General features: G+C 39.3%; 3 protein-coding genes and 1 non-coding gene across 7 annotated transcripts in view; 2 read left to right on the top strand and 2 right to left on the bottom strand.

Annotated features, from left to right (window-relative positions):
- The window catches only part of ahrra (aryl-hydrocarbon receptor repressor a), an 87,138-nt gene extending 77,522 nt beyond the window's left edge, over nucleotides 1–9,616 (bottom strand). Inside the window, exon 1 of one of the 3 annotated variants that reach the window (XM_042510225.1) lies at nucleotides 9,441–9,616. In XM_042510225.1, coding sequence (XP_042366159.1) covers nucleotides 9,441–9,580 — 140 coding nt within the window. In that variant the 5' untranslated portion in view covers nucleotides 9,581–9,616. Of the gene's footprint in view, nucleotides 1–268; nucleotides 526–9,436 lie in introns of those variants that run through there. The other 2 variants (XM_042510227.1, XM_042510226.1) reach the window with 2 other exon arrangements.
- A 662-nt stretch (nucleotides 9,617–10,278) lies between these two features.
- On the bottom strand, nucleotides 10,279–23,323 carry LOC121960871 (ankyrin repeat and SAM domain-containing protein 6-like). 2 transcript variants are annotated; one of them, XR_006107012.1, is made up of 18 exons: nucleotides 22,716–23,323; nucleotides 21,384–21,602; nucleotides 21,063–21,264; nucleotides 20,764–20,914; nucleotides 18,704–18,748; nucleotides 18,367–18,571; nucleotides 18,107–18,213; nucleotides 16,939–17,090; nucleotides 16,128–16,365; nucleotides 15,549–15,598; nucleotides 14,645–14,839; nucleotides 14,400–14,562; nucleotides 13,100–13,320; nucleotides 12,817–13,009; nucleotides 12,314–12,381; nucleotides 11,993–12,158; nucleotides 11,643–11,739; nucleotides 10,279–11,520 (listed from the first exon to the last, which is right to left on the bottom strand). XR_006107012.1 is itself a non-coding variant. In XM_042510756.1 (18 exons), exons 1-18 carry the CDS (start codon nucleotides 23,042–23,044, stop codon nucleotides 11,471–11,473), a joined length of 2,802 nt encoding a protein of 933 aa, XP_042366690.1. In that variant the 5' UTR covers nucleotides 23,045–23,323; the 3' UTR covers nucleotides 10,279–11,470. The 2 variants fall into 2 exon arrangements, 1 of the variants encoding a protein (XP_042366690.1); XM_042510756.1 differs by having other exon boundaries at nucleotides 12,042–12,158.
- Nucleotides 23,324–23,981: 658 nt separating this feature from the next.
- rps20 (ribosomal protein S20) lies at nucleotides 23,982–26,350 on the top strand. The gene is made up of 4 exons (XM_042510445.1): nucleotides 23,982–24,089; nucleotides 25,129–25,228; nucleotides 25,411–25,484; nucleotides 26,128–26,350. The coding sequence occupies exons 1-4, from the start codon at nucleotides 24,087–24,089 to the stop codon at nucleotides 26,308–26,310; spliced, it is 360 nt and encodes a 119-aa protein (XP_042366379.1). The 5' UTR covers nucleotides 23,982–24,086; the 3' UTR covers nucleotides 26,311–26,350.
- On the top strand, nucleotides 25,274–25,340 carry LOC121961018. Its single transcript, XR_006107016.1, has one exon. It is a non-coding gene; the product is annotated as a small nucleolar RNA U54 (small nucleolar RNA).

The following is a 26,350-nucleotide window of genomic DNA, read 5'->3' as shown; positions in this document are numbered from 1 at the left end:
ATGCGGTAAATCCCAGCATCCCTGAAATTAAAGCGACATAACTGTAAGCTAAAATCTGAACAAAAAAAATCGGTGTGAATTTGCAAAACATTAAGATTTATTGCACCTAATAGCCCACTAACCGTTGCCAGTAGTCAAAAAAAATACAATAACACGCGGTTGCAACTTATCTAATCAATATTTAGAAGAGCACAGATCCCGAATCAATAAAAACAAACAATGCTTTTAAAGAATTAAATCATGCAAACGACAAGGAATAAGCACTGACCCAAAATCCCTGTGGATATCAGTTAATTCCAGTATAGTGATGGTTGTGGAGTCACATTCACATAAAGTGCAGAAAAGAGATGCGTCTCCTTGGGTGCACCGACTCGGTAATGCCAAATGATAAATCCAAGGGAAATAAAATAAATCGGAGAGGTCCTGTATGAGCTCCGAGCTGATGTTTTCATCAGCTTTGCACTGCTCGGGGCAGATGTTGGCTGATGCTTTATACCCAATTGAGTCGCCTTCACTTCCTCGCGTTTCAGGTGGCGGATTCCTCTGAATGACATGTCGAGCTCTTCGCACGCAACTCTCTGCCTCACAAACACAGCGCGAGCGCACACACACGCACATACACACATGAGGCTTAGTGTGTGCCGCTTTCAGGTGCTGTCTGCTTAAATGAATTACCGTCTTTTAAAATGTACACAAGTTTCAAATATATTTGGGCAGCCGCTTTTATATATAGTCCAATGACAAAATCACGCATTTTTTCTATCTGGGTGGTGTTAATTTTTGAACACTTTGATTTGAAACCTATTAAGAGACATTTAGAAGATGCGTGTTTAGCATTTGCTCTTAATTTGGTGGCTACTGCTTCTGTTTGGCTGACAAAATCATTTTATAAACACCACCAACAATACCACATTGTATAAGGGTGTCGTTTGTGGTAAACTGTATGTATAATTCGACTTTTAATGCGTGAGTTTAAATATTTACGAGGAGTCCATGAAAGTAGCAGTAGCCCAACCCGACCCGAGCCTGCAGCCGCGCGCAGCACACACACATTTTGTGAGCAGCGCGAGGGGAGGGATCACACGCGAAGGGCAGCAGAAGCACAAATCTCCAGATTCACACCGAGGCTATCCGCGGTCGACGGCGCTCGCGGACCGGAGAGTTTTTTCTACAGCCGGCTTCGAAAGATAAACTCACATTTAACAACGAAACTCCGCTCTACTTGAATATAAACCTACGCTGGACCGGACTGGGCTTCTTTTTTTAACGAATACTGAACTCAGCGGACGTAGCTTTCAGACTCAAGTTGGCTCTCGGGGATAGGTTTGGCAGCAGCGTCGAGCTCGGTAAAGTTGCCAGGTTTACGCCGGAAATTTGATAATTATGCCTTCAAAACAAAAGCATTACTGTGTCACGGATTCATCTGTAAAGTGTTTGGAGTGAAGATGTGACACCGTTGTGAGTGTGAAAGGACTAATCTTGCTGTAATGTCTAAATAAAAGTGTTAATGGGCTAACTAGGGTCCGTAGTTAACGTATATATATTCGTGTTTACACTATTATTTTTAATTTCATAACCGGAAGTTCTCTTACAATCTGGTAGCCTTCACGGAACGGTTAAACTTCTGTAAAAATTGAATACAGAATTTAAGTAAGTGATTAATACAGCGACAAGACACCATAAGACACGACTTACAGTACATAGAAACTGGGGAGTTTTGTAGGCTTGATATGATGTGTCAACATTCATTTTCAGCCATCCGCAAAACATTGCAATGTGAATTTAAATCCAATTTGATGTTTTTATAACTTTTATTAAGCTGCAATAAAAGCATTAAGAACCTGATTGTTAAGTGATAACGTGAAAGTGGTTAAGATAAAAGCTTCAGTTATGACGGTATTAATTAGTCTCTAGGTTGTGTTTGTTTTTACCAACGTCCTATTTTTACGTTCAAATGTGTTTATCACAGGTCTCACATTTGTATTTAATATTGCCACTTTTAAAGGTTTGGCCTAGCTGACTGCGAGCAAGCACAATGTTTCCGTGTGTAAGAACCATAGACAATAAACAGTTGCTGCAACATGCAAGCCAAAGTAATGGAGAGATCTTTGGATAAATGCAGGTTCCCCTCTGCAGAAATAAATGTCTGCAATAAATAGGCCCAAATGAGCAATAAACAGAAGATACAGACTGTATTAGACTATTCTGGTATCAGAGAGCAGCTTGAGTCACGCTAAGGCAGGATAATGTCATGCTGACGTGAGTCTACACTGAAGATGCATGGTGTAAATAGACAATGCATGTAAAGTCAAAGCAGATTTATTTAAAGTGTGTTAAACAGGCTTAAAAAAATCATAAGTGATCTATTCTAATTGCATTACCTGAACAAATTGGGGTTTTTTTTCTGTGTACTTAAGTTTTGTAGACGAATTTAATTTATCCTCTGATTTTCAAATGTTCCATTTTACTTTTATGATTGCTTGTAAAACGTAAAACTAATAAAGTCTGCCATTGTAATATGCTGTCTTTTCATTGAAACAAAAAAGTAATACCCTGAGATCATATGCACAGTATGTATGACTGTCTACTGTACTGCACTCTAGTGTACAAACTCATGCATTACAAACAGTCAAGAGCAACACTTGAGCACACATTGCTTATTGTGTATTCATGTGGAGTAAATCACGCAAGCTTATGGCTGAGATACACTTCATGTGTTTAAATAAAGATGACATAGTAGAAGAGAATCCCCTTAGTGATGTTGTGCCACATGTGATCACACATACAACTGCGCAAATTGGAAAATACCCTTGAGGGCAGTGGTGGAGTTAACTGTTCATGTACGTTTCTTTTTTTTGCTGAATGAGTTTGACAAAATCAATAAACATTAATGACAAAACAAAGGCAATCTGTGGCTTTTACAGCATCTCTTTAGAATAGAGCAAAAAGAAAATTGAGACAAATGAAAACAACAGAGTGAGCTATACTTATAATAATAGTAGAGATGGTCATATCCAGAAAGGCTGCATTTAAAAAGTGACCATTTCTCATAATTACAAGTCAAAGGTGCACCGTCACTTACATTAACCCTTTGAAACTTGAGCAAAGTGGCTTTATTTCTTTCAAAAACTTGGGAAGAAGGCAATTAACAACTTCACAAGAAATGGCCAAAAGTATTCCAAGAAATTAGTAAGAAGGGACATTTCCCTTGTTTTCTAGATAATATGTAATAGTCCAACCCCCCAACCATTTTCATGTCACCTTTTACTAATATCTTGCAATTAACAGTGATTGCATTTTTTTCCTGTTTTCAAAAGAAAAACAATTTTCTCAGGCTTCAGAGGTTTAAATGCTTGTATAAGGTGTTTGAACGCAGCACGGGAAAACTGATATCGATCCAGGTGTTAAGGGGTTAAAGCATTACAATTCTACCTATCAATAAAGCAAATACAAAACCTGGTTTGTGAAAAATAGTTTTTCTTTCATTTTATTCCTCACGTACTCCATGTAAATGTAAAATGTAAATACTTACAGAGTCAATCTACAGTCACATGGCCAATACTGTATGTGGTACTGTGGTATGGCTCCACCTGAGATAATTTGCAAACAGCACTGTGTTCAAAGTATCCATCAGAGGTGATGTTTTATTTGTTGTGACAGGTGGAGCAGGGGATCTGCAGAGGTCGTAAGGTCGTGTTAACACTGTCAGTGGCTGCCATTAAAGCTACAGGGAGCTTTAGTATCAATGCAAATCCACTAGCAACACTATCCAAGCTGCCTTCCAGATTAGCTCAGGCTTAAAGCTCTGCTAGTGCTGCAGGGACAGACCTTTGCACGCGACCATGTGTGTGTGTGCATAAGTGCATGTCTATGTCCACTGCGCGTGTGTGTGTGCACATATACTAAGCGTGTGGGGTTTAATACACATTTCAGAATAATGACAATAGAGCCAAATAGGACTTACTGAAAGCCATCTGCCAGCTGGAAGTGTGGCTTTCATTGATTAAGATGTGTGTTAGCATCGCTGTGGGATGCCAGGAGGCGTGCGGAGCTGTGACATGTCAGGTCTGATTCTAATGGACATTCATAATTTATGGGATGGTCAACATAGGAAAGACAACTTCAAATATAATTAACATGGCCTCGACCTTGCACTCAAATGAGTGGATGTATATCAGTAACATTGTGAGGAAACGATTTGAGAAATAGTGAAATTTAAGTTATTGGTGTAAATTTAGCCTATTTCTAACAATGGGCGGGACCGTCAGAGCCACTGACTTCACCCACAGATGACCCTGAACTCAGAGCGCAGGCGGAGAGTTCATAGGAATGGTGTTGTCAGGATTTGTGGAGCCAGAGTATAATCCATGACAGCAGAGAATTGTTAATGGACATGACCAGCTCAAGAGGTCCTGTTAGGTCAAAACAGGAAGCATGTCCTGACCCTTACTGTGCAGAACATACATGTAGACTCACACATGTATTACATCATACAAAACCAGTACAGTTTCAACTGTACTGTACACATGCTGCAAAAAATAATCACACACTGACCCTGAAGTGTTTAATACCAAACGGATAGAAGGTTTTTTGGGGACAAGAAAATAGATCTGCTTTGATCTCATAAGACTATGAAACTAAAATCCAGGACATAATTACACAATGGACTAGAAAGGCACAGAGTGAAACCGTAAAGATGCACAAAATCACTTGACAAACCATAACTACAACAAAATGAAGAAATGCAACGCTTGAATGGAGGGGAAGTATCTCCGGCGTCAGTATTGATCTCATGAATGATTTAAGGTCACACAACTGTGACATCTTGGCAAAACGACAGACAATCAGCAGACAGCAGCTGACCGGTGTTTGTGAAAAACAAAAGAGCGTGTTTTTTAACAGCTCAAGACATATTTCAGCTTTGTTTGTAGCGTCAAAAGCGGGTGGTTTTAGCAACAGAATGGGACAGTTTCCAGCTATGTTTTGAGCAACAAAAACAGGTGTTTTTTAACGACAGTTCTGGACATATCTACCTGTGTTTGTAGTGACAAAAGTGGGTGTTTTTTTAACCATAGTTTGGGACATTTCCAGCTGTGTTTGTAGCATCAAAAGTGGGTGGTTTCAGTGACAGAGTGGGACATGTCTGATCATGTTCTGAGTGACAAAAGTGGGTGTTTTTTTAACGATAGTTGGGGACATCTCCAGCCCTGTTTACAGTGACAAATGTGAGTATTCTTTAACAGTTTGGGACATGTCCAGCTGTGTTTGTCGCCACAAAATGGTGTTTTTAAATGACAGTCAGGGAGCTGTCCAGATGTGTTTTTAGTGACAAAAGTGTATGTTTTTTAATTACATTTTGGGACATGTCCAGCTGTGTTTGTAGCAAAAAAAGCATTTTTAATGACAGTTTGTGACATGTCCAGCCATTTTTATAGCCACAAAGTGGCTGTTTTTCAACCACATTTCGGAAAATGTCCAGCTGTATTCAAAACAACAAAAGAGGGTGTTTTTTAAAGTCAGTTCAAGACATTTCCAGTCTAGTTTATAGTGATAAAAGCGGGTGTTTTTAACTACAGTTTGGGACACGTCGAGCGGTGTTTTCAGCGGCAAAAGCAGGTGTTTCTTAATGACAGAATTGGACAAGTCTAGCTGTGTTTGTAGGCCAAAAGTGGGTTTTGTTAATGACTTGGGACATGCAGCTTGGGACATGTCCAGCCATGTTTTTAGTGACAAAAGCATTTGTTTTTAACGGCAGTTTGGGACATGCCCAGAAGTGTCTGAGGTGACCAAACCGGATATTTTAAGTCTAAATGTAATGTTTTCCTAACCATAACCAAGTGGTATTTGTGCCTCAACCTAACGACACATTAACCACAACATCATCACCATATAAAACTGAAAATTCAAACATAAAGAAACGTTACGTTTTAACATATCTGCAACATACACAATGTACAAATGTAACATATCCATGATTTGTAGAAAAATGCAAAGTCAACAAATATTATTAAGGCTTTAAAACACCTTATCTTCAAGGAAAAATTATAATGCGCCAGAGAGAAAAACAGAGGCCTTGTTACACACCACTATGTGTGCACTCCTGAAAGCAAATGAAGTCGCAAAGGAACCACTGCACTTTCAGAAAAAAATACTCAGACTAAATTTCACTTTATGGTAGGACAGTGATATTCTTCTTCTGTGGTAATACTGCACTAATTTATGCTCTAGATGATGTGGAATGAGGTGTTTCCATTCCATTTTAGTAGTTTTTCATTCTACTCATATTCAGTGGTTCAGAGTTTTGCTGGTTTCACACAACAAGCAAATATCACCCATTAAAGCCATATGCTACAAAATACACTCCACACTGCTGCTGTCTAGTCACATGTCTGTCAATCCCTGTATCTCGAGCTGTGTCAATTGGTTTGAGGAGGGAAATTGTGTTATAAGACTCTGTGGGGATAATCTTTTGTTGACATTTGGATTTGGGTTTTTCAAAGGTCATGTTATGGTCAGAACAAGGGTGAGATGGAGGTCAGGTTCCTCCTATGCTGTCCATAATCTGCTCAATCACGTATCTGTGGCTCTGTTCCTGTCTGTATGCGAGTGTGAACTGCACAGAAAAAAAAAATGAGGACAGTGAGACGGTGAAAGGTCCACAGCCTTGTGGAACGCCCAGGATGCTGGGAAATTCTCGGTGCAAATGAGTCACTTTTGCAAGGATGAATATTGACAATGGAATGCTACCATGAAATCAGGCAGCAACTGTTAGTTTGGGCAAACAATGTGCAAAGCTATGATGGTTGTGCACACAGCTTATTGGATGTAGCTGGGCTTTGATTAACAACTGTTACTATACTGTGATGGATGTGTAAAAGCGCCGACAACTCTTCAGTGAGAAAGAGGACGAAGTGGGCAAGAGAAGCAAAGAAAGAGACAGGGTTCATACACATTTTTGTCAATAAATTTTCATGACTCTAAGGCAAATTCTCAAGACCATATACTCCCTGAAACAACCATCGGTACTTCTTTTGGATTCTTTTTCATTACTATATAAAAGCTTTTTAAAATATATGTTATTTTGAAAAGTAATATATTCAGAGCTTTCAAAGTCACCAAAAAAAGCCTGTAAAAACAGAAATTATCATTAGATTTTCAAATTTCCAACTGTCCATGAACTCATCATGTGTTATTATACAGATTTGTGAAACAAAAATCCAGGATTTTTTCATAACTTTTAGGGTGTATTTAGTTTTACAAAACTTTTCCAGGCCAATTTCCATGACTTTCCAGGTTTTTCATGACTGTACGAATCCTGATGAGAAAAAGAAATCAGAAAGTGTAGAGTATGAGATCCTGCTCATCGTGAAAGCTTGTGAAAGGACGGACACACACACACACACGCACACACACTCTGTAGTAAAGCCATTGCCCTATGTGATGCACATCTGAAAAGGCCAATGGCCACAAAGTGAATTTCATGGTAATGGCACCCAAGCTTTGAGAGAAGACTCCAAATGCTGGGAAAAATCCTTCATATCTGGCAACTTGTGTGAAATGTGTCCCTGGCGGCAGAGAGAAAGTCACTTGCTTCACATTTCAGTCCAATCCCAAGCATCTCCTCAGGCACACCTGGTGGAAAACTGTCCGAAAACTGTCCCAACTCCTTTAGTTTAGCCCTTAATTGTAACATCTTGTATTTCTTTCAAAAAGGTTAAATAAATTGAAGGATAGTTTATTGGTTTCCAAGGAGAATTAATCATGGGAGTGAATTTTTTGACTGTGGTGGAGTGATTTACCGTTTTCTACCTTGTACTAAGATAATGTCACTTGTTCCAGTGCTTTTAAAAAACAGATGAAATGGATTTAGATCTGGCAGATTTTTAACTAAATGATCTTGAGCAAGTGACTTTTCAAGATTTTGCAGCACTTTTGCATTAGTGAATTTTGTAAAATGCACTTCACATTTGACAGTATTGACAACATGATATATTTTTTGATTATGACGTTAAGACTAAATGCTCTTCAGTATGCGCTTAATAAACCACAGAGGTTTAGTTCAGAGTCAGTCTGTACTTTGTCGAGTACAGTATGTACTGCTATAGGAAAGCACGGGGGATGAAGATCGGAAAACTGGCACTTAGTAAGAATTTATCTCTTCTGGGGATCTTAACGTCGGCTTTAACTCAGACAGACTCAGGTTCCTTCAGTCAGCCCGTTTTACCACAGACAAGAGACCACTTGCAGCTGATGCGGCAGACATCTTGGCTTAGACTTTTGAGATCTTACCAGTAGCAGTACGAAGCAGTTAAAAAGTTTAAAAGAAATTAATCTGTTCATTACAAAAATCTTCTTTCTGAGTCAGTATCTACATCGCTGATTTAATGATCTCTACGCACTCATAATCTATTCCTTATCCCACCACATGACTACTGTATTGACAGCTAAAAACAATATTATTAAATGTTATTCAATCCAATCAAAACCGTATGTGGATGAAATCAATTGGGAGGAAATTGAATGAGTCACTCCATTTGCTGCCCACATGCCACAGCGATGTTAATATATTCCAAATGTATTTTTCTCTCCTTCAGTTTCTCGAAGCTCACATGTGACTGTACATCTGAACACTCGATCTGCCGCGGCCCTGGAGAGGACAGCTTTCCTCCGCTGAGTGATGCTTTTCATTAAACTCTACAGGAACCCTGTCGCCTGCCTGTCGGGCCAGTCTATATCCAGCTCATCAATAACCATTTCAGCAACGCCAGAGTGTTGCTATTTGGTCATATTTGGGGATGGTCTGTGTTTCTGAACTTTAGTGACATGGCAACAGTAGCTTAAAAAAATGGACAGCTGTGTATATTAAACATGTTTCTTTCTAAACCTCCCCCACCAAACACACTCCGAAATGTTAGCTGTTACTTCACTTTTTTGTGACATCATTGAGTTTGGAAACCAATCATGGTCCAGGATGCAGCTTTCTCAAGTATTATGTGGAAACTTGAAACACTCAATGCAGATAACAACACAACAGTTTTGGGAGGAGACGTCTTCTGTCCAATAGCTAAACATTTGAAATAAAAAATTACAGGTATTTGCTTTTTTTTTTTAGATTCTGGGGGAGTTTTAACAGTTTATAGTTGCATTATCCCACTTGCACTATAGTTAATAAAAATAATTTTCAAAGAAGAGTAGTTTTATGTGCCTTACACATGCCTTAAGGGGATTTGTAAGTTGTAGAAAACCTCTTTTAAGCTCCTAAATAAGGCTGTTACACCTCCTTGGTTGCTAATTGTGACTTAAACAGTAACATCTGTTTTTTAAAGTGCATTATTAGGATTTTCCCCCCAAAAAAAGTATAGAACATATAGACACAAAAGAAATCCCTTTCAGTTATCATTTATGAGACACTAGAAGTGTGGGGTGGTGTATTTACCTACAGCGACTCTGCCCTCTGCCTGTATTTTCTTATTTTCTTCTTATTCTGCCATGATTGGGACAGTCCTGGGACCCATTGCAGGTGAGGTCTGGACTTTCTAAAATGGTAGTGACCAGGTGCCAGACCATAAGCAGCATGCATCCAAGAGGGAGCTATTGAAATCGCCGACACAGCGCTGAAAAGAGCCCTGCAAATAGCAAATGATGGTTAATCTGGGGTTTGCTTTCACTAACCAAGAATTCCCACATATTATTTCTTTAAGTGAGCCTGCAAAGTTGCAGCCACTGTGGCTACAGGTGAACATTACATCATACTGGTGCTAAAGTGTACTGTTGCAGTAGCACGAGTAGAAAAGAGGACCAAGTCTGTAAAACAACCCAGTCAGGTTGGTTACACATTGTAATGCATTTTAAATTTGTAATAGCTAAAATGAGCAACTATAAAGTACTGATTATATCAGTGAACTCCTTCATAACTTGGTACCTGCACATACTCACACATACATTTTGTGTATTCTTACAAAGGTGCACGCAGGTCATGTTATGTATGAACATGCACTCAAAGCACAAGCTTTAAAGGTCACAGAGCTCACTGTGTGCACTGCCATGTCCTGCAAAACTACGCCTTGAATTACGTTTTTAGGGAGTACCACCATATCAGGCCAGATAAGGATGTAAAAGCAAAACCCCCAAAGTGCGCTGATATGAATAAGCTTGAGTTTTATTGTTGATAAAGTCCGTTTTTCATTGAAAAGTTGCATAGTCTCTCTTTAATGCAACTAAAGAGACCTCAGTAAAGGAGCTTAAAAACACTTCACAGAACAGTTCATCACAGCCGGAGTTTATTTCACTTGCTAGTTTGGGCAAAACGTTTATTTCTGTTTAGTGACTCATTTTATCATCCAGATTCCTTTTTTGAAATTTTGAGTTTATTCATCTTTCCCAAACTCATTGCATGATTGAGCGCATCTCATATCTGAACTCTGCCACAGCTGATTTTAGATACATATTATAAGTACCTGATATTTAGAAACGATACAACGCTCAGTCTTTCTGCATGCAGCCCAACTGTTTAATGGTACAGCCAGATGCAAAACATAGATTAGACTCCCTGGAAACTATTGCTTAATGTACTCTTTCAATCTAAATTTACGCTGCTCGTAAAATGCTCCCAAAGCGTTTTTGCCAATATCTGCTCATCTCCAGTCCAATGAGATTTTAAACAGTAAATAAAAAACATAGTTATTGCTTAACGTTTATTTATTTATGATGGCACAGTCCTGACTAAAAATCATTTTCTTACATAGTGACCAATAAACAAACGGCATCAAAACACTAGTGCGAGCAGTCAAAGACAAAAAAAATCACTCAGCTAACGTCCCTCTCTCTCTCCATATTCTTTCCTCATCAGTGCACCTTTACTGTCATCTCCACTGCTTTAAAGTCTCAATCACAGTATTACTGGCTAATACCTGTTTTATTATTATATTTTATTAATATACTCAGAATCTCTCTCTTCTTTTCTCCTCACGTACCTTGCCATTTTTACAATACATGTGCTATATCTCTCACATTTGTTTGGATAAAATAATCTCTCTCTTGGCTCTCGCTTGCTCTCCCTCTGCTGTGGATTTGATCTTCTCATCTTTCTGAACTCTCCCATGTGCAGCAATAACAGTAGATGTAGCAACCGTATCACTATAGCATAAAAAATAACTTGCCAGGTAATCATGTGCTTTGTGAAAAAGCAGCAGGGCACTGGACTCAGCCAGCCCCATCCCCCCGCTTTAGGATCCATAAGAGGAATACTTTAGTGCAGTTTGGTCCTGGAGGGTCCTACAAAGGCAGATTATCAGGGTGTGGTTGGCCATTTTGCTGCAGCGTCCTCTTGCACTAACACCGCTAGTGGTCTTGGACACCGACGTCCAGAAGACATCCATATTATTTTTGCCTTTGCTTAGAGTTCAGCGGCATTTTACTCTTATTCTAAGTACCTTTGGTGTACTTCCTGGCAGGCATCAGGGCTGCAGGGCTACCTTTTGTTGGACGAACGAACCTGGTGTCTCATCCAGCCTGTAGGTGCTGAGGAAAGAAAAACAGATGAAGAGACAAAAGTGACAGATTATGATGGTGTTTCTGCGTATACTTAGTGCTCCAGTGTCTCCTCCAGAGTTCATAGCTCAATTTTAATCTTTGACACTCACAGCGTGGTTCACCAGCTTGTCTTGGGTTGCTGGCGCTGCTACCAAAGGAAGACTGGAAGTTATGGATGGTCTCTTGAAGGATCTGCCTCTCTCTGCCCTGATAACAACCAACAACGGTCATTATAAACCAGTTACTGTCAGGCAGAGATACTTTTCATATACTTCAACATATTGCAGCCCTCTGGTATCTATTGTAAGTTTCTCCCAGTTTCCATCAAAGTAATTCTACCTATCTCTGCTGGCTCACAGTGTTGGCATTTTATTATGATATGCTGTTGAGTTATACTGTGGAAAACTGGAAGTGGGAAAAAACACACATAACCTAAGCCCAGAGATTCCTGGAAACACACCACTGGAGGTTTCTGTGGAGATGCAAAATACATTTGCGACCAAATGCACCTTTCCAGCATTGAGCTCTGATATGGCTGCCAAGATCTGTTGTCTAGGTCCGTCCGTTTTAATGCCCAGCTCCCTCAGGTCTCCATCTGTTAGAGTCAGGAACGCCTCCATGTCCACCTAGAAGAAGAGAACAGAGAAAAACACATGTAACTAATTAAAGGAACAATTTTCCAACTGTACTTGGACTTTGTAAACTTATTGAATCATAAAAGTATATTTCATAAATGAAATAAAATGTTCTAAAATTCCCCTTTGATGTGAAGATGAAATACCTCCTGCTCCTCAAATATGGGCTGGTATTTCTCCAGGGACAGTTTCTTCAATATACCAGACAGCTCATCTGAAAAAGACAAAACAACATTTAGATTCATCTAAGGAAATGTGATCATAATTGGCACTCGTGGCCAGAGTTTTTTTTATGAGTAGATTTAGTTTGTGTGGGAGGCACATGGTGAACATACAGGAGCATGGTTTCTCTAAAGCTGTGTGTATGGTAGAATCCCACATCAGGTCGTATAGAGTGACCCGCAAAAAAGATGAGGTAACTGAGAAAATTATCGAAGCAAGTTATCAAGAATGAACACTAATAATTTTCTGAATAATAATTACTGTTAATTTAACACATCTATAAATGCTGTTTTTCTGTTTCCTTTTATATGTTTACAGGACTGGTGTTAATTGCTGAATAAGTGTGGAATTAATACTTTTGCTGTGACAAATGTATGCGGTGTACGGAACGTAATTTCAGTCGATGCTGAATTCAGGATGGTGTCACCTTCATCAGTTATGGTTCCACTACTGGACCCCCCGCTGCTCTTGGAGCGAGGATGGGAAGAGGCTGAGGACAGAGAGTCTCCCGGCCCAGTGGGAGGCTTTGGTGTCGGGGAAGGAGACGGCGTCAAAGTGGGCGAAGTGCTCTTAGAGGTGGAGGAATTCCCTGACTGAGGTCTCTTCTTCAACTCCATCTTCTGCAAAATACAGGTGGACAGTAGCAATAGTTCACTGACATGACAGGAGGCACTTTAGCTGTTTTTACACAGGAATAATGAAACACAGACCCTTCTGGAGTGGATGTCCGAAGCCACCAGACTGGGGTGGGAGTGGATGTCAGGAAGGCTGATATCAGGCAGTGGCAGCCCGGGTGCTGAGGGTGGTGGTGGGATTTGGCTCTGTGTCTGACTGGGCTGTTTCTCTGGAGGCTGAGCCTTCACCTCTATCAGGCCTGCTGCTCGCTTCCTTTGAGCTGCTATCTGAGAGAGAACACTGTCTGCACTGCCCCCTGGAGGATGAAAGAGGCAAGAGTAAATCATTTGTATGCTAATGTTTACATTGTGCCTCCTGCAAGAAACAATATACCAACAAATTTTCTCTTATTGTTGCTCATATCCATTATTTGCTCTTATTTTGGTAGTACTCATAGATTTTGGGGATTTTACAATGTTCTTTGTAGGTTTGCTCTTCTCTTACGTAAGAGAAAATTTCCAGACCACTCTTACCAAACTAAGAGAAAAACATCTAATTTTCACACACCACAAATTGTTGCCCAGCGCAAGGAAAAATACATTTTACATTTGAGGAACATGCATGACTATCATATAATCAACGTTATCATCAGACAATGTTTAAGAGTAATCAGAATTTCAGGGCTACAGAAATACTGCTCTACTTGGTGCGTTAATCCCAATAAATAATTTTAGTTACTGTGCATCCCTCTGCTGACCAGTGCGGGAATGTAACATAGTACATTTACTCAAGTACTGTACTGCAAATCTGAGGAACTTTTACTTTACTTGAGTATTTTAATTTCATGCCACTTTTCACTTCTACTCTGCTCCACTTTAGGGGGAAATATTGTACTTTTTACTCCACTACTATTATTAGATAAATACTGTACCTTATAAATTAAGAGTTTTGCGCACAAACCATATGGAAACGTACAAGTGCAGCTAAAATAATTAGTTAATTAATTAGCTAATCAATGGGCAACTCTTTTTATAATAGAGTAAGTCATTTTTGGTGCAAAAACATGTCATGGCTCCAGCTTCTCATATTTACTGTATGTATGAGGACTTCCTTCTTTCCCTTTTAATCATTTAAATTATTTTGATTTAAGACAATTATAGAAACCATTTTAAATGCTTACTTTTACTTTTAAAACTTTAACACATTTCCCTTACTTTGTTTAAATTGATTTATTTTTACAAATTTATATTTATCATCATTATTATTATTTTAAACACTTACATTTTCTCTTACCAAAAAAAATTCAGAGAAAATATAAGAGAAATTTAAGAGAATGTTTCTGCATACGGACCATTGTGTCACAAAATGTCTGCATTTGTCTATGTTTGTGTGAACCTGAACGGTTGTGAGAGTCCCGGTTGATCCCCGCCACTCCATTGGAGCCTCCTGAGGAGTGTGGGGAGTGGTAGTGACCAGAGTTTGAAGGAGAGGATGAGGACGGCCCCTTGGGGATGCTGGGAAACTTTATGGACCTGCTTACCACACGACTGATAGACGTCTGATAAAAGGAGAACAAAGGCACGTGAATTACGACAGAGTTGACCACCCTTGAAGAAACATTTCTCACCACAAACACTCACAATATCTGAGTTGCCACTGCTGTTCAGCTTCCTCTGAGGTGGCATAGGCAGGCGGGGCACCTCGCTTTTTCCCTCCCGGAGGAGACGTGAACGGTCAGAGTTCCACGGTTCGAAGTTGGACGGAGGCAGGAAGGGAGGGATCACCGCTTTCAGCTTGTCATTGGGCAGCCGGGTCAAGGGCGCACCACTTCTGAGCTAGAGGAGATGGAAAACATGTTGTAACTACAACATCACTACTAACAACAAACAAACAGTAATTCAAATGGCACTTATTGAAACAGCTATAAAGTGCAATCCCCTTACCTATAGCCCTTTAAAACCTGGGCAAATTGGCTTGATTCCATTTACAAATATAGAGGACGGCAATGAGAAATTAAAGAAGAAATGACCCAAAAATTAGCAAGAAATTAGTAAAAAGAACAAGAAAACACATGAAATTACAATTTTTTAAAGAAATTCTAAAAACAAGAAGAAAGTTTAAAAAAAACAAAAAAAATGTGAAAAATAATTTTGTAACAATGTTTACGGTAATATCTAAATGTGGTCATAAATATAGTTTTTCCCTGGCTTTTTTCTTTTTAGATATTTTTCTCTAGCCTTTTTCAAAATATAATTTTCTTAATTTAGTAATTTCCTGCAATTTGTCAAACATTTATAACAAAGTTGCTCTTTGCCGTTTCCCCCATGTTTTTGAAAGAAATCGCCGCAATTTGTTTAGGGTTTAAAGGTTTAAATACTTGTGAAAAGCATTTTAAAGCAAGTGATGTTGCTCCAGGTTTCAAAGGGTTAATCCAAAAGATGTTTCAGCCAAGCGTGTTAACTTTCGCACAAGGTGATTCATTCTACACACAACACTGTCTGAGAGGCTGAAAAAGTGTTCAGTGAAAAATCCAAAAAATCCTACCATTGTGGTTATAAGAAAGTCCTCCTTTTCTGAGGATGCCCTGCAAAGGCCTGCAAAATGAAAATAAACCACGGTTACACATTCCCTTTACAACATCATACAACATACAACTGCTGTGTGACGTCTAACTCAAACGGAAGGAGTCTGTCTGTCCTTCAATTTCTTCATGACAACTGTTCATCTGATCGACTTCTTGGCTGGCGTTGAGGACAAACTTGTGAGATTTACGGGACATATTCATTCGTAGCGTGTTAAGTCCAGAAAAAGTCTGTTCCCACAGAGTTAGCCAATGACACGTATACTTTTGTGTTGCCAGGGAACACAACAATGTCATGATCTGTGCAGGGTTGGAAATTAGCACCGGCCACCAGCCAAATGCTGGTAAAACATGCAAGTGGCTGCTAGATTTTCTTTACTCACCAGCCAAAAGAAAAAACAATGGAAATCTAGTGTTCCTGAATTTAAGACTCGACATTGCCGGAGTTCCCTTACAGCTAAACATCTGATGTGTTACAGACTACAGTAATTATGCTCTAAAAGAATCACAATGAATGAATGAATGGTGTGACTGTGTCCCACCAGCGTCTTTGCTCTTGACAGCCCAGGCAGCGCTGACGTCGTTCCCTCCCAGGGCAGGAGTTTGTGCCAGCGCCCCATTAGACACGGCAGCAGGCTTCCTATTGGCCTTCATTGTAGCGTCCAGTGAGGTTTCAGTGTCGTCTGGAAATGGAGCCAGGCGGTTGGATGAAAGACCGTGCCTCAGGGTGTGAGTCAGCTTAAGCCGACGGAAACGATTGGACATCCGACTCCACCAGGACTAGAAAGTGGTGTCAAACATGGAAACGTCATGGAGTTATAGACGTGGCTTATGTGTTTTCCCTTACAATGTTTCCATCACTGGGCAATTATTAAAATTAAATGAAATATAAAAATAATCGACAAGCACTACATCGTATGGATTGAAGATTTGATATGCAATTTCTTTTTTTTTACATTTTCTCTTCCTACAGTAACAGACGCAAAACCAAAAATAATAATATAGAACATGGGATGTTTTTTGTTTGAGCTAAATAAATAAAAAGTTGAATAAACATTTAAACAAAAGAAGGGTATTTCGGGGAAATATACATATTCCACTTCTTCCAAATTTCCACTTTTTTTTATCACTGAAGCCTCATTGAAAAGTTCATTCTTTCCATTACAAAGACATCGTGAATGATATCATACCAACTCTCTCTGGATGGGGCATCTGGGCAAAAACATTTCTTTCTTAAGTAATTGTTTTAATATTTGTAGATGTTGAAGGGACCAAAAAGGAGCTCCTCACACTCAAATGTAAGAATTATGTACTTTTTCACTGAATATTAAAGTAACAGGACTTTTCCCTTACCTTAAGGCCTCCCTTGTCGTCAGGTGGAACAGGGACGTTGTTGAGGGACTGTCTGCTTTTGGAGCGAGTCATTAAGGCTCTGCCCCGGTGTTTCGACTTGTCTTTGTCGACTTGCATGCACACTGACGCCAACAGACGCACCAGCTCAGTGTCTGGGAAAATCAGAGTAGACACAGAGACAATAAATAAGGATTCACTGAATGAAAGGATTAACAGACATCGTGGAAACAACCAAGCATGGATTGTGTCAAGTGCCACTTTCTATTTGTTGTGAAGACATAAACAGCTTATTAGTCATAACTTCATTAGAATATGATTTCAGCTTTCCAGCCGTCTTCTTTGAAGAATTATAATGTTACCTGACATCTCTCAAAACATAGTTCAGACACTGACGCATATATAAAAACAATATCCTTTTGCAATATAATGCCACTTATGAGTGTGAAAATATGGGTGAATCTAATGTTTGACAATGTATAAGGGCTCCAACCTGTGATTATTTTCTCTTTACATTTTAATTTAGCGTTATACTCCTGAATAAGGGATTCATCTTTTGGTCTGTAAAATGTACAAAAGTAGCAAAAAAAAGGTTTTCCTGTTCTTACCTATGAGAAATGAGAAAATAAGCAAATATTCAAAACAATGGAAGGCCATAAAATACAGCTGAAAGTTAATAAGTGGACCTTTGGTTTCAATGATTTTGTTAAAATAAATATTCAAATTTGAGGAGCTAACACCAGTGACTTTTTAGCATTTTTACATGAGAAAAAAAATGAGCTATACATTAGCAAATCAATTCTCTGTCTTCACTGAATAATCGATCAATGGAGTAATCGTATCTGCTCTGCAATTCAAAGTTAGAGTAACATCTGTTGGATTTAAGTCCCAAATGATATATTTACTATACATTTTGGGAAATTATTCTTTTATTGGTTATCATTGCAAAATGATGAGTACCTCTGCTTTAGTTAAAGTCTTAAGGTAGGTTCGTACATTGATAGGTAAACATAAAAAACAACATCAGCTTTCATTATTTTCAAGATGGTACTATTATTTTCACAGATGGTGGATATCTGCTATTTATTACAGTTTATTAGGAACAAACTGTTGGTTCAATCTGAGCACATTTTCCCAAATGGCTGTAAAACAGTGATGATGGTGAGGGTACCTGGGTCGTTCAGCAACATGACCAAATCAAAGGCTGTGTATCCATTCTTAGCTCGCAGGTTGACGTCAGCCCCTTGACTCAACAGGTACTTGACAATGTCTTTATTACTAGGAGGAGGACAGAGAGGAAACAAAAGAAAGAGCAGGAGAGCATTGACGGTTGTGTCAGCAGCACTCATAATGTACATACAACATTACATTATGAGAGGACTTCATATCTCCACTAAAGGTTACCATAATAAACCAGCAGCTGCCTCTTACCCATGATAGGTGGCCTGCATTAAAGCCGTCCACCCATGGACGCCGTCTTGTTTGTCTATGTCGGCTTTCTTCTCCACCATCAGCTGCACCACCTCCAACTGACCGCTCACCGCCGCCATCATAAGGGGTGACGCTCCCTCCTGATTGGATGAATTCACCTGAGTAGGATCCTCCTCCAAGATCTCTTTGACGAGCTGGGAATTCCCTGATTCAACATATGACAACAAATGAAATGTAAAAAACTATTAACTTATTCAATCAGCTGTCTGACATCCAAAACAGATTTTTTTTTTTTTGCAGTTTTGCACGAGTGAATTAAGTTTTAAATTTAACTCACCCAACTTTAGAGCACTGAACACATCTGGTCTTCTTCTCTCGTCGTCTGTGAAGAAAAAAAGCAAAGACAGAAGAGAGCGGTGATGTGCACTGAAACTTGGCTGGATTCCACATAAGCCAGTATCATCTGTTAGTGTGCATGTGTGTGTGTGCGTGCGTGTGTGTGGGGAGGGTTATGTAAATAAATACTAATCACTGCGATGTTCACTTCTCACACAAAAAAAAATGCACAGAGAAAAAGAAGAAGAAACAAGAGACAAGACAAACTGAGAGATCCGTAAGATACATTTAAAACTGCATGCTGTAACTGAAAAGGCAGCCAGACTGATACAAAAATGGCAAAAGTGATTTTTTTTCATACACTTTCCTGCAAAACCAAAGTATTGTGTTTTACCTACATTTCAGCCCAGCTATTAGCTATGTGGCACATCACGGCCTAATTACTCATTCCTGAGCCAGACTGATCTTGATATTCAACTCAATTTATTCGTCACATGAAATCACATGAAGACAAATTCTGTGAAATGTGATCTTTTATTTCTTTCGATTATAATATAATCTGCCATCTTTCATGACCTTCATTTGATTGTGATCCACAGAGCAAGCCAGTCACCTCTCTTTTCTTCCATAATCTACAATCTATTATAATTTTATAGATTGATTGTTTTTTTAATCCACTACTCATAATTGTGTAATCACCACTGTGCAATATATTTATGCATATGTGCAGTTTTATGTATCTATTTATTCTATTTTTATGTACAGCGTTTCTTCTTTTTCAGAGCCAGTTGCAATGAAATTTCGTTCCATGTACACTGTTGTGTATATCTGCTATGACAATACAGTTGAGCTATCTATCTATTTTTGAATCTCTAGCAAATATGTAAGTATGATATGATTCGGTTAGTGATGATGTATTTGCATATATAACCACTATAGTACAAAGAGCCCTGAGCAGTGTCTGCAGGTATTCCTGTCAGGTGGGGCATTCACACTCAGAGTTATTGAAAGAATATATGACGGTGCAGGATAACTGAGCTGAAGCCTGAGCTGCTTGTGAGAGGAGCTAATACACATCAAAGAGGCCGAGAGACACTGCTGTTGGTTTCGCTCTCACGCCTGTGTTAATGGCAGTGCAGGACAGCAACACAGAAGTGAGAGAGATATGGGTGTTCTATACTGCTAACAGATTAGAGACAGAGCAACACTCCCTGTTAAACTGTGAGAGGACATTTAAAAAACACCTTCATCAAAAGTAATATTTCAATAACAAGACTCCAACAAATTCTCACATCAAAACTAAATTAAACACTTTCTCGGGGTAAAAGTAATGCTGCCAAAAAAACTGCAAAACAATTAGAAAAATTACACAAAAAATGTTTTGTACTCGTTCTAACTCTGCCTTTTTGTCTCTTATGTTCAGAATTATTACACTTATTTTGTAAACTTTGTACAACATGGTTTAGATGCTGTATTTACTTAATATCATTGTATTAGAGTCAAGGAGGTTAATTTGTGGAACAGCTGTTGTGTGGGAACTGAAAACACGTAGAACAGTTAATGAATTTTAAACACATTTTTAAAAGCAACATGTTGAAGGGATATGAGGTGGTAGAACAGAGGGGATACATGATAGGTAGCTTGCTTTTGATAATGTGACTTTATTTCTGTATTGATGGGTTTCTTTGTTCTGTGTGTGTGTGTGTGTGTGTGTGTGTGTTCTTGTTTTGTCTTCATTCTTGTTCGATTTGATCGAAGTGCGCATGGTAAATATTGGGACAAATGTTTGGAATATTCATGTTTCAAATTAAGTTTTGTTGCTAAAAATGAGAAAAGGGGGTCAGATTTGGGACATATTTATTTTCTCCCGGTCCTTTTCTGACACAACATACTCACGTTGTTTACTGAATATGTCCGATGGGCATTCTAGGTGTTGCTTTTCTTGCTTAAATTTTATTTTACTCTCCCATTTTATTAGGTAAGATCGAAATAAAGATCTGAATTTTAAAACTTTGTGCCAAAAAAGTTCATTTGAATTTGAAAGAAAGAAGGAAGTCTCACCTGTCTGAGGTCGGACAGTGGTGATGGAGTCCAGATAGGCCTTGATGTCTCTCTGTTTGAGCTGCATGGCCAGTTCAAAGGCCGTCTTGGACAGGACATTGACTCGGTCGGGGTCAGCTCCACGCTCCACCAGCTGCTGAGCCACAGCCACCTTCAAAACACAACTTTATTCGTGAGCTGCTTCAATAACTCAAAACAAAAAAAAAAGAGTTTGATTAAATGCATTTTAATTTCCACATGCTATAAAATTTCATTACCAATGTACACCAACAGTGCACGAAATACCCCACTGAACCCACCTTGCCACTGAGGGTGGCCACCATCAGCGGTCCCCAACCTGTGGTCTTCTGGGAAAAGTTGACATCAGAGCCCCACTCTAGCAGCAGGCGGACCGCAGCCTCATGACCATGCTGACATGCCACCATCAGGGCTATGATGTCCATGAATTCTCTGCCACCTCCTCCACCTGGACAACCTTCACCACCTCCAAAACCAGCCGCGCTGTGGAAAAAAGGTTTCCCAAACAAGGATTTAAAACAGACTGAAGATGTCTGTCAAAATCTGAAGAGAGGGATGTTTTCTTCGAGGAGCAAGCTTAAAGTCTGAAGTACAGTCCAAACCTGCAGCTGTTGTTGTTGTTGCCGTTTGACACTGACTCCGCAGCAACAGCCAGATGATCATAATCATCAACGTATGCCCCGCTTTCCAGGAGTAGCTTGACTACATGAGTGTGTCCCCCACGGGCCGCCATAGTCAAGACGCTCGCACCTAGCCTGTTCCGTCCATTAATCTCTGCCCCGTTCTCCAGGAGGATGTGGGCAACTGTCAGGTGACCAAACCTGGAGGAGAATTACAGGCACAAAGAAAAAATAAGAAAAAATTAAAAGGTAGGACTTTGGAGATGTTTTTTTCTAAAGTTTAAAACAGTTAATCAAATTTGTAACAGCATTATGGGTACTTTTAATATTATAATAGTCTCACAGTGTCCATTGTTAGTGTGTTATGGTGCAAAATGTTTGTGAGAATAAAAAGCAAACCAACTGTTATTTTCCTCTAAAATGTGTGTTTCTATTCAACGAATTAAAGAGTGGCTCCTGATAATTCCTATACTGGATAAGGAAGTAATTTACCGTGTATAGGCTGAAATGACAAATAAAACTGCCATGGAGTTTGGTGTGTTCCTCTCTAAGTGCCAGTGGTTTAATGTAACAAAGTATATTCACTAAAGTACTGTGCTTAAGTATGACTTTAAGGCACTTGTTTTTTGCTTCAGCATTTTGTTTTTATGGCATTTTAAATTTTTACTCCACAACATTTCAGAGGAAAATATTGTACATTTTAGTTCACAATATTTATCTCAAAGCTTTAGTTGCTTTAAAAATTAAGATTTTTGCATAAAGAATCATAAAATCGTATAACATATATTTTGTAGTAATTAAATCACCTAACAGTTTAAACATGTACAGCTGCAATGATTAGTTGATTAATCAAGCTGACAATTTCCAGAAAAATTAACTGCCAATTGCTATTTTGCTTTTCAGTCATTTTCTTTAAAAAAAAAAAAAAAAACTGAGTTTTGTGGGTGTTTTTTTAATGATTTATTGAAATGACTTTCTTTTCGTTAATGTTTTAATCATTTAAGTTTGGGTTAATAATTGTAATAATAATAAAAAAGTTTTTGGATGTTTTTCTCTTTTTTTAATTAAAAAAAATAACGTTGAGTTTTAGGGGTCTTTTTAAGATTTGCCTGCACTGGGTACTTTTACTTCTAATACTTTAAGCATATTTTCTTGGTAATACTTAATTTACTCAAGTAACACTGTCAGTGCGTGACTTTTAGTTGTAACAGAGTATTTTCACAGGTAGGTGTCAGTACATTTACTACAGTAAAGTATTTGAAAACTTCTTCCACCACTGCTCGGTACACTGTAACACCGTGCAATGAGCCCCACCTAGCAGCCTGCATCAGCGGGGTCCAGCCGTAGTTGTTGCGGCTGTCCACCGAGGCCCCCTTTCGCAGCAAGAACCGGACCAGGTTCTCATGACCGCTGGCCGAGGCAAACTGCAGGGCGGTGTTTCCCTCCTCGTCCGTGCAGTCCACCGGCACCAGAGCCAACATGTCCGCGGTGCTGCACTCAGACCCCGCTTCTGACCGCAGCCTGCTCTGCCGCCCGGACTCCTTCGGGGCTCCGGGCTCCAGTATCCCCCGAGCGGTTTCATAGTCCCCCTCGTCACAGGCACGGAGAAGCAGCAGCGAATTGGCGGGGACACCGAAATTCATCTCCTCGTTTACTCCATTCAACTCCGGCTGGTCTCATCAGTGATTACGGTCCAACGGTACAACTTTTCCTCTGTCAGTCGGCGGCGGCCTGGGACTGGAAATCATGACGCACAGTAAAATAAAGTTTAGCGTCCAAGTCAGTGACTGCTCCTCTTCTTCTCAAACTCTTCACCCAGTGAATAATCTTTTACAATCATAACACTTTCGTAATTCCTTTACTGGTTTCGACAAAACAACTTTCTGGCATCCAGCCGGCACTGCCCCGGTTCCGTTACTTGTTTAGAAAGTTCACAGCGTCAAGAAACTACAACACTTAGCTTCCGCTATCATCTTTCAAAGTAAAAGCCCTGCTTACTGCTGTTACTGCTTTTACATTTCCCCTTGTCCGTCATAGTTACAAGTTAATAAATTATAATAGTTAATCCTGATTATTATTGCGTTTTATACGTGCATCAGTCATTGGGGGTTGAAGTACCTGAAAGCCATAATTGAGTAAAAAACTTGGGACGAAGTCACCACTGGTATCACTTTTGTTCACTGTCACAGTGGTACTAATGTTAATATATATGTTTTATTTTAAAAAAAATCTTTACCGGGTGTGATATTAAGTTGAAATATTAATGACTACTCATTTAGACCCGTTGATAATGATGACTTAATAGGCTATGCTCCCTTCATTATAAGGCTCAAATAGCTTTTGCGGCTCCAGACAGATTTCTTGGTAGTTATTTGTGCAAAAATTGCATTTCTGATGGTAAAGGTCGCAGACCATAGACTTTAATAATATAAACCCTTGCTGTAGACTGTAGTGGTCGCGGTTAAAAACAACACTAGTTTAACCACTAGATGTCGCTGTTGATTAGGAATTGGTCTTAAACACCAAAGAAGAAGACTCAGAGACCCGGATGAACAGTAGATATGCAGGAAGCGGGCCTCTGCTCGCTCTTTTCCGTCAAGAGCTAACCACGTTGGTGGCGCCTGTTCCTGGCTCACCGCTGTTCGCTTGAATTTCTTCCGAATAAGTCGGTCAGGAATAATCAAAATGGTATGTGTTATCAGAGACAAGTTTTAACGTCTTCGTTCGAAGCTCATTTTTTCGTAATGTCATAATTTTGTAGCTTAATTTGAACATCGAAACTCTCCGGAGTCTGTTGGCTAACGTTAGCTACCACAGCTAATGGTGCTTCAAGCAGATGTCCCGCCACAAGTTATAAAAAAATGTGACTCTTGAATACAAAATCTATTAGTATTACAATTACATTACATTGCCTACTGTACAGTGCACAATAAATCAAATTTCCCGATTTATCAAATATACTGATAGTTTGGCATATCTAAAAATGCACCAGTAACATTTCCTTTTTCGTGCTCCCTTGTGGTTATATTGTAGATTTTTCACGAGTTAATTGTATTTGTAAACGCACACTCTAGCTTTTTGTGGTTATTTATATATGCAAGTTCCTGTAGTTTTTCATAGGAAGTCATGTTGGACGGGATCCATTTGCACCTAGACAGTAACATTACGTTGTTTTGCTGTATTTTCAAAACGAGCAACATTAGACTTCGTTACCTACACTAGAGCACTCATTTCTGGTAGAATTTATTGCAATATTTGGCGCCCCACGTGCTATTTAGCTGGTTCTGCGTGTAGGTACTGTACAAAAGTATCTGCAAGTCCGAAACTATGTGAAGGCACAAGTAAATTACTATCCTGAATTACTATCCTTTTTTTAAACATTACTTTTCAAGCTGTTCTCTTGTTTGCTTTTACTAATTTCTTGTCTTGTTTCTTGTTTTCCCATGGTTTTTAGATAGAATTATTCAGGTTGCAGAAGTTCAAAAACTTGTAAAAGGCAACTGAAAACACAAGAAAAACTGTTGTTAAGGGGTTAATGGTAAACCATAAACCAATGCAGGTGATGTTAGCCAAGGCCCTACTGTTAGTGTAAAACAGTACAACCCATAGCCAGTTACTCTTCTGGATCCTCCAGTATGTCTGTTTTCGTTGCAGTCTCTTGTTATCTGAAATCCTGTGAACATTAATGTTAGGTTCTGTGTTTAACTTTTTTTCCCCATTCATGCAGGCTTTCAAGGACACTGGCAAGGCACCTGTTGAGACTGAGGTTGCCATTCACCGCATCCGTATCACCCTCACCAGCCGCAACGTCAAATCTCTGGAGAAAGGTAACTGAACTCAAAGTAGTTAAATTTGAGAAAGGAACATAAACTTGAGCTATGAGGATACAATTTCTATCTTATTAACAGTGAAGACTGTATACGCTATTCTGAGCCATTACTTTAAAAGTATAATAAAGTGATGGGCAATTACTTGTTTTTTTAAGTTTTTTTCTTTATATAATCCTCAGTCTGTGCTGACTTGATCCGTGGGGCTAAGGAGAAGAACCTGAAGGTGAAGGGACCCGTCCGCATGCCTACCAAGGTACTGAATCACATGGGCTAGACAATTGTTTTGTTTTGGGGTTTTTTCCTACTGCATGGTTTTAAGATGTGAATTTGCTGTTAAAATGAACATCGCCAAGTCTGGCATCTACCACGTGTTGGTTTCTGAAGACAGGGACAGACAGACACTCATTATGCACATTGAGTTAAACATTAACTATATATAAGACTTTCTTGGACAATACTTGCATGGGCATTCATAAGATCTAATTTTGTAACACCAAATACATCTCAATTTGACCATCTACTGTGTGCCACATTTCCCACAAAAGCTTAACAATGTTTTTTGTACATGCTCCTCTCATTTTGTTCTCCTAAAGTTTCTTTGTTGCCATTTATAAATGGCAACACACAAGACTTATCTAACAGGGTGCTAGTATAGCACAAATCAAGAAGGTGCGAGATATAAATGTAGTAGTCCACATGCGAAAATAATGGCAAGAAAATATGCTAGAATACCTTCCATAATTCTGACACAGAGTCTGAAGCGAATAGTATATTGGAAAGTTGACGTGAAAATACCTTTTGAGAGCACAGGAACAGCATGAGTGCAGTGTGAATACGGGACTGCTACCATGTGGTATATTGGATAAATAAAATCATTTTTTTCCTGCACCCTCCAGACTCTGCGCATCACCACCAGAAAGACTCCCTGTGGTGAAGGATCCAAAACCTGGGATCGCTTCCAGATGAGGATCCACAAGCGCCTCATTGATCTGCACAGCCCATCTGAAATCGTCAAGCAGATCACCTCCATCAGCATTGAGCCAGGTGTAGAGGTTGAAGTTACCATCGCAGACGCATAAATGGTGCAGATGATTCAATAAAGAAACAAATCAGGAAACA

This window comes from Plectropomus leopardus, chromosome 21 (genome assembly GCF_008729295.1).
Source record: "Plectropomus leopardus isolate mb chromosome 21, YSFRI_Pleo_2.0, whole genome shotgun sequence".
Lineage (NCBI taxonomy): Eukaryota > Metazoa > Chordata > Actinopteri > Perciformes > Serranidae > Plectropomus > Plectropomus leopardus.
Note: the sequence above shows the minus strand (reverse complement) of the source record. Positions and strands in the feature narration are given on the sequence as shown.

Coding starts and splice junctions, on each gene's coding strand:
- rps20 (XM_042510445.1), top strand. Junction 25,229..25,410: donor CGTCAAATCTCTGGAGAAAG/GTAACTGAACTC, acceptor TATAATCCTCAG/TCTGTGCTGACTTGATCCGT. Junction 25,485..26,127: donor CCGTCCGCATGCCTACCAAG/GTACTGAATCAC, acceptor TGCACCCTCCAG/ACTCTGCGCATCACCACCAG.
- LOC121960871 (XM_042510756.1), bottom strand. CDS start 23,044: ATGAATTTCGGTGTCCCCGCCAATTCGCTGCTGCTTCTCCGTGCCTGT. Junction 18,749..20,763: donor CACTGTCCGACCTCAGACAG/GTGAGACTTCCT, acceptor TTTTCTTCACAG/ACGACGAGAGAAGAAGACCA. Junction 18,572..18,703: donor GTTCAGTGCTCTAAAGTTGG/GTGAGTTAAATT, acceptor ATGTTGAATCAG/GGAATTCCCAGCTCGTCAAA.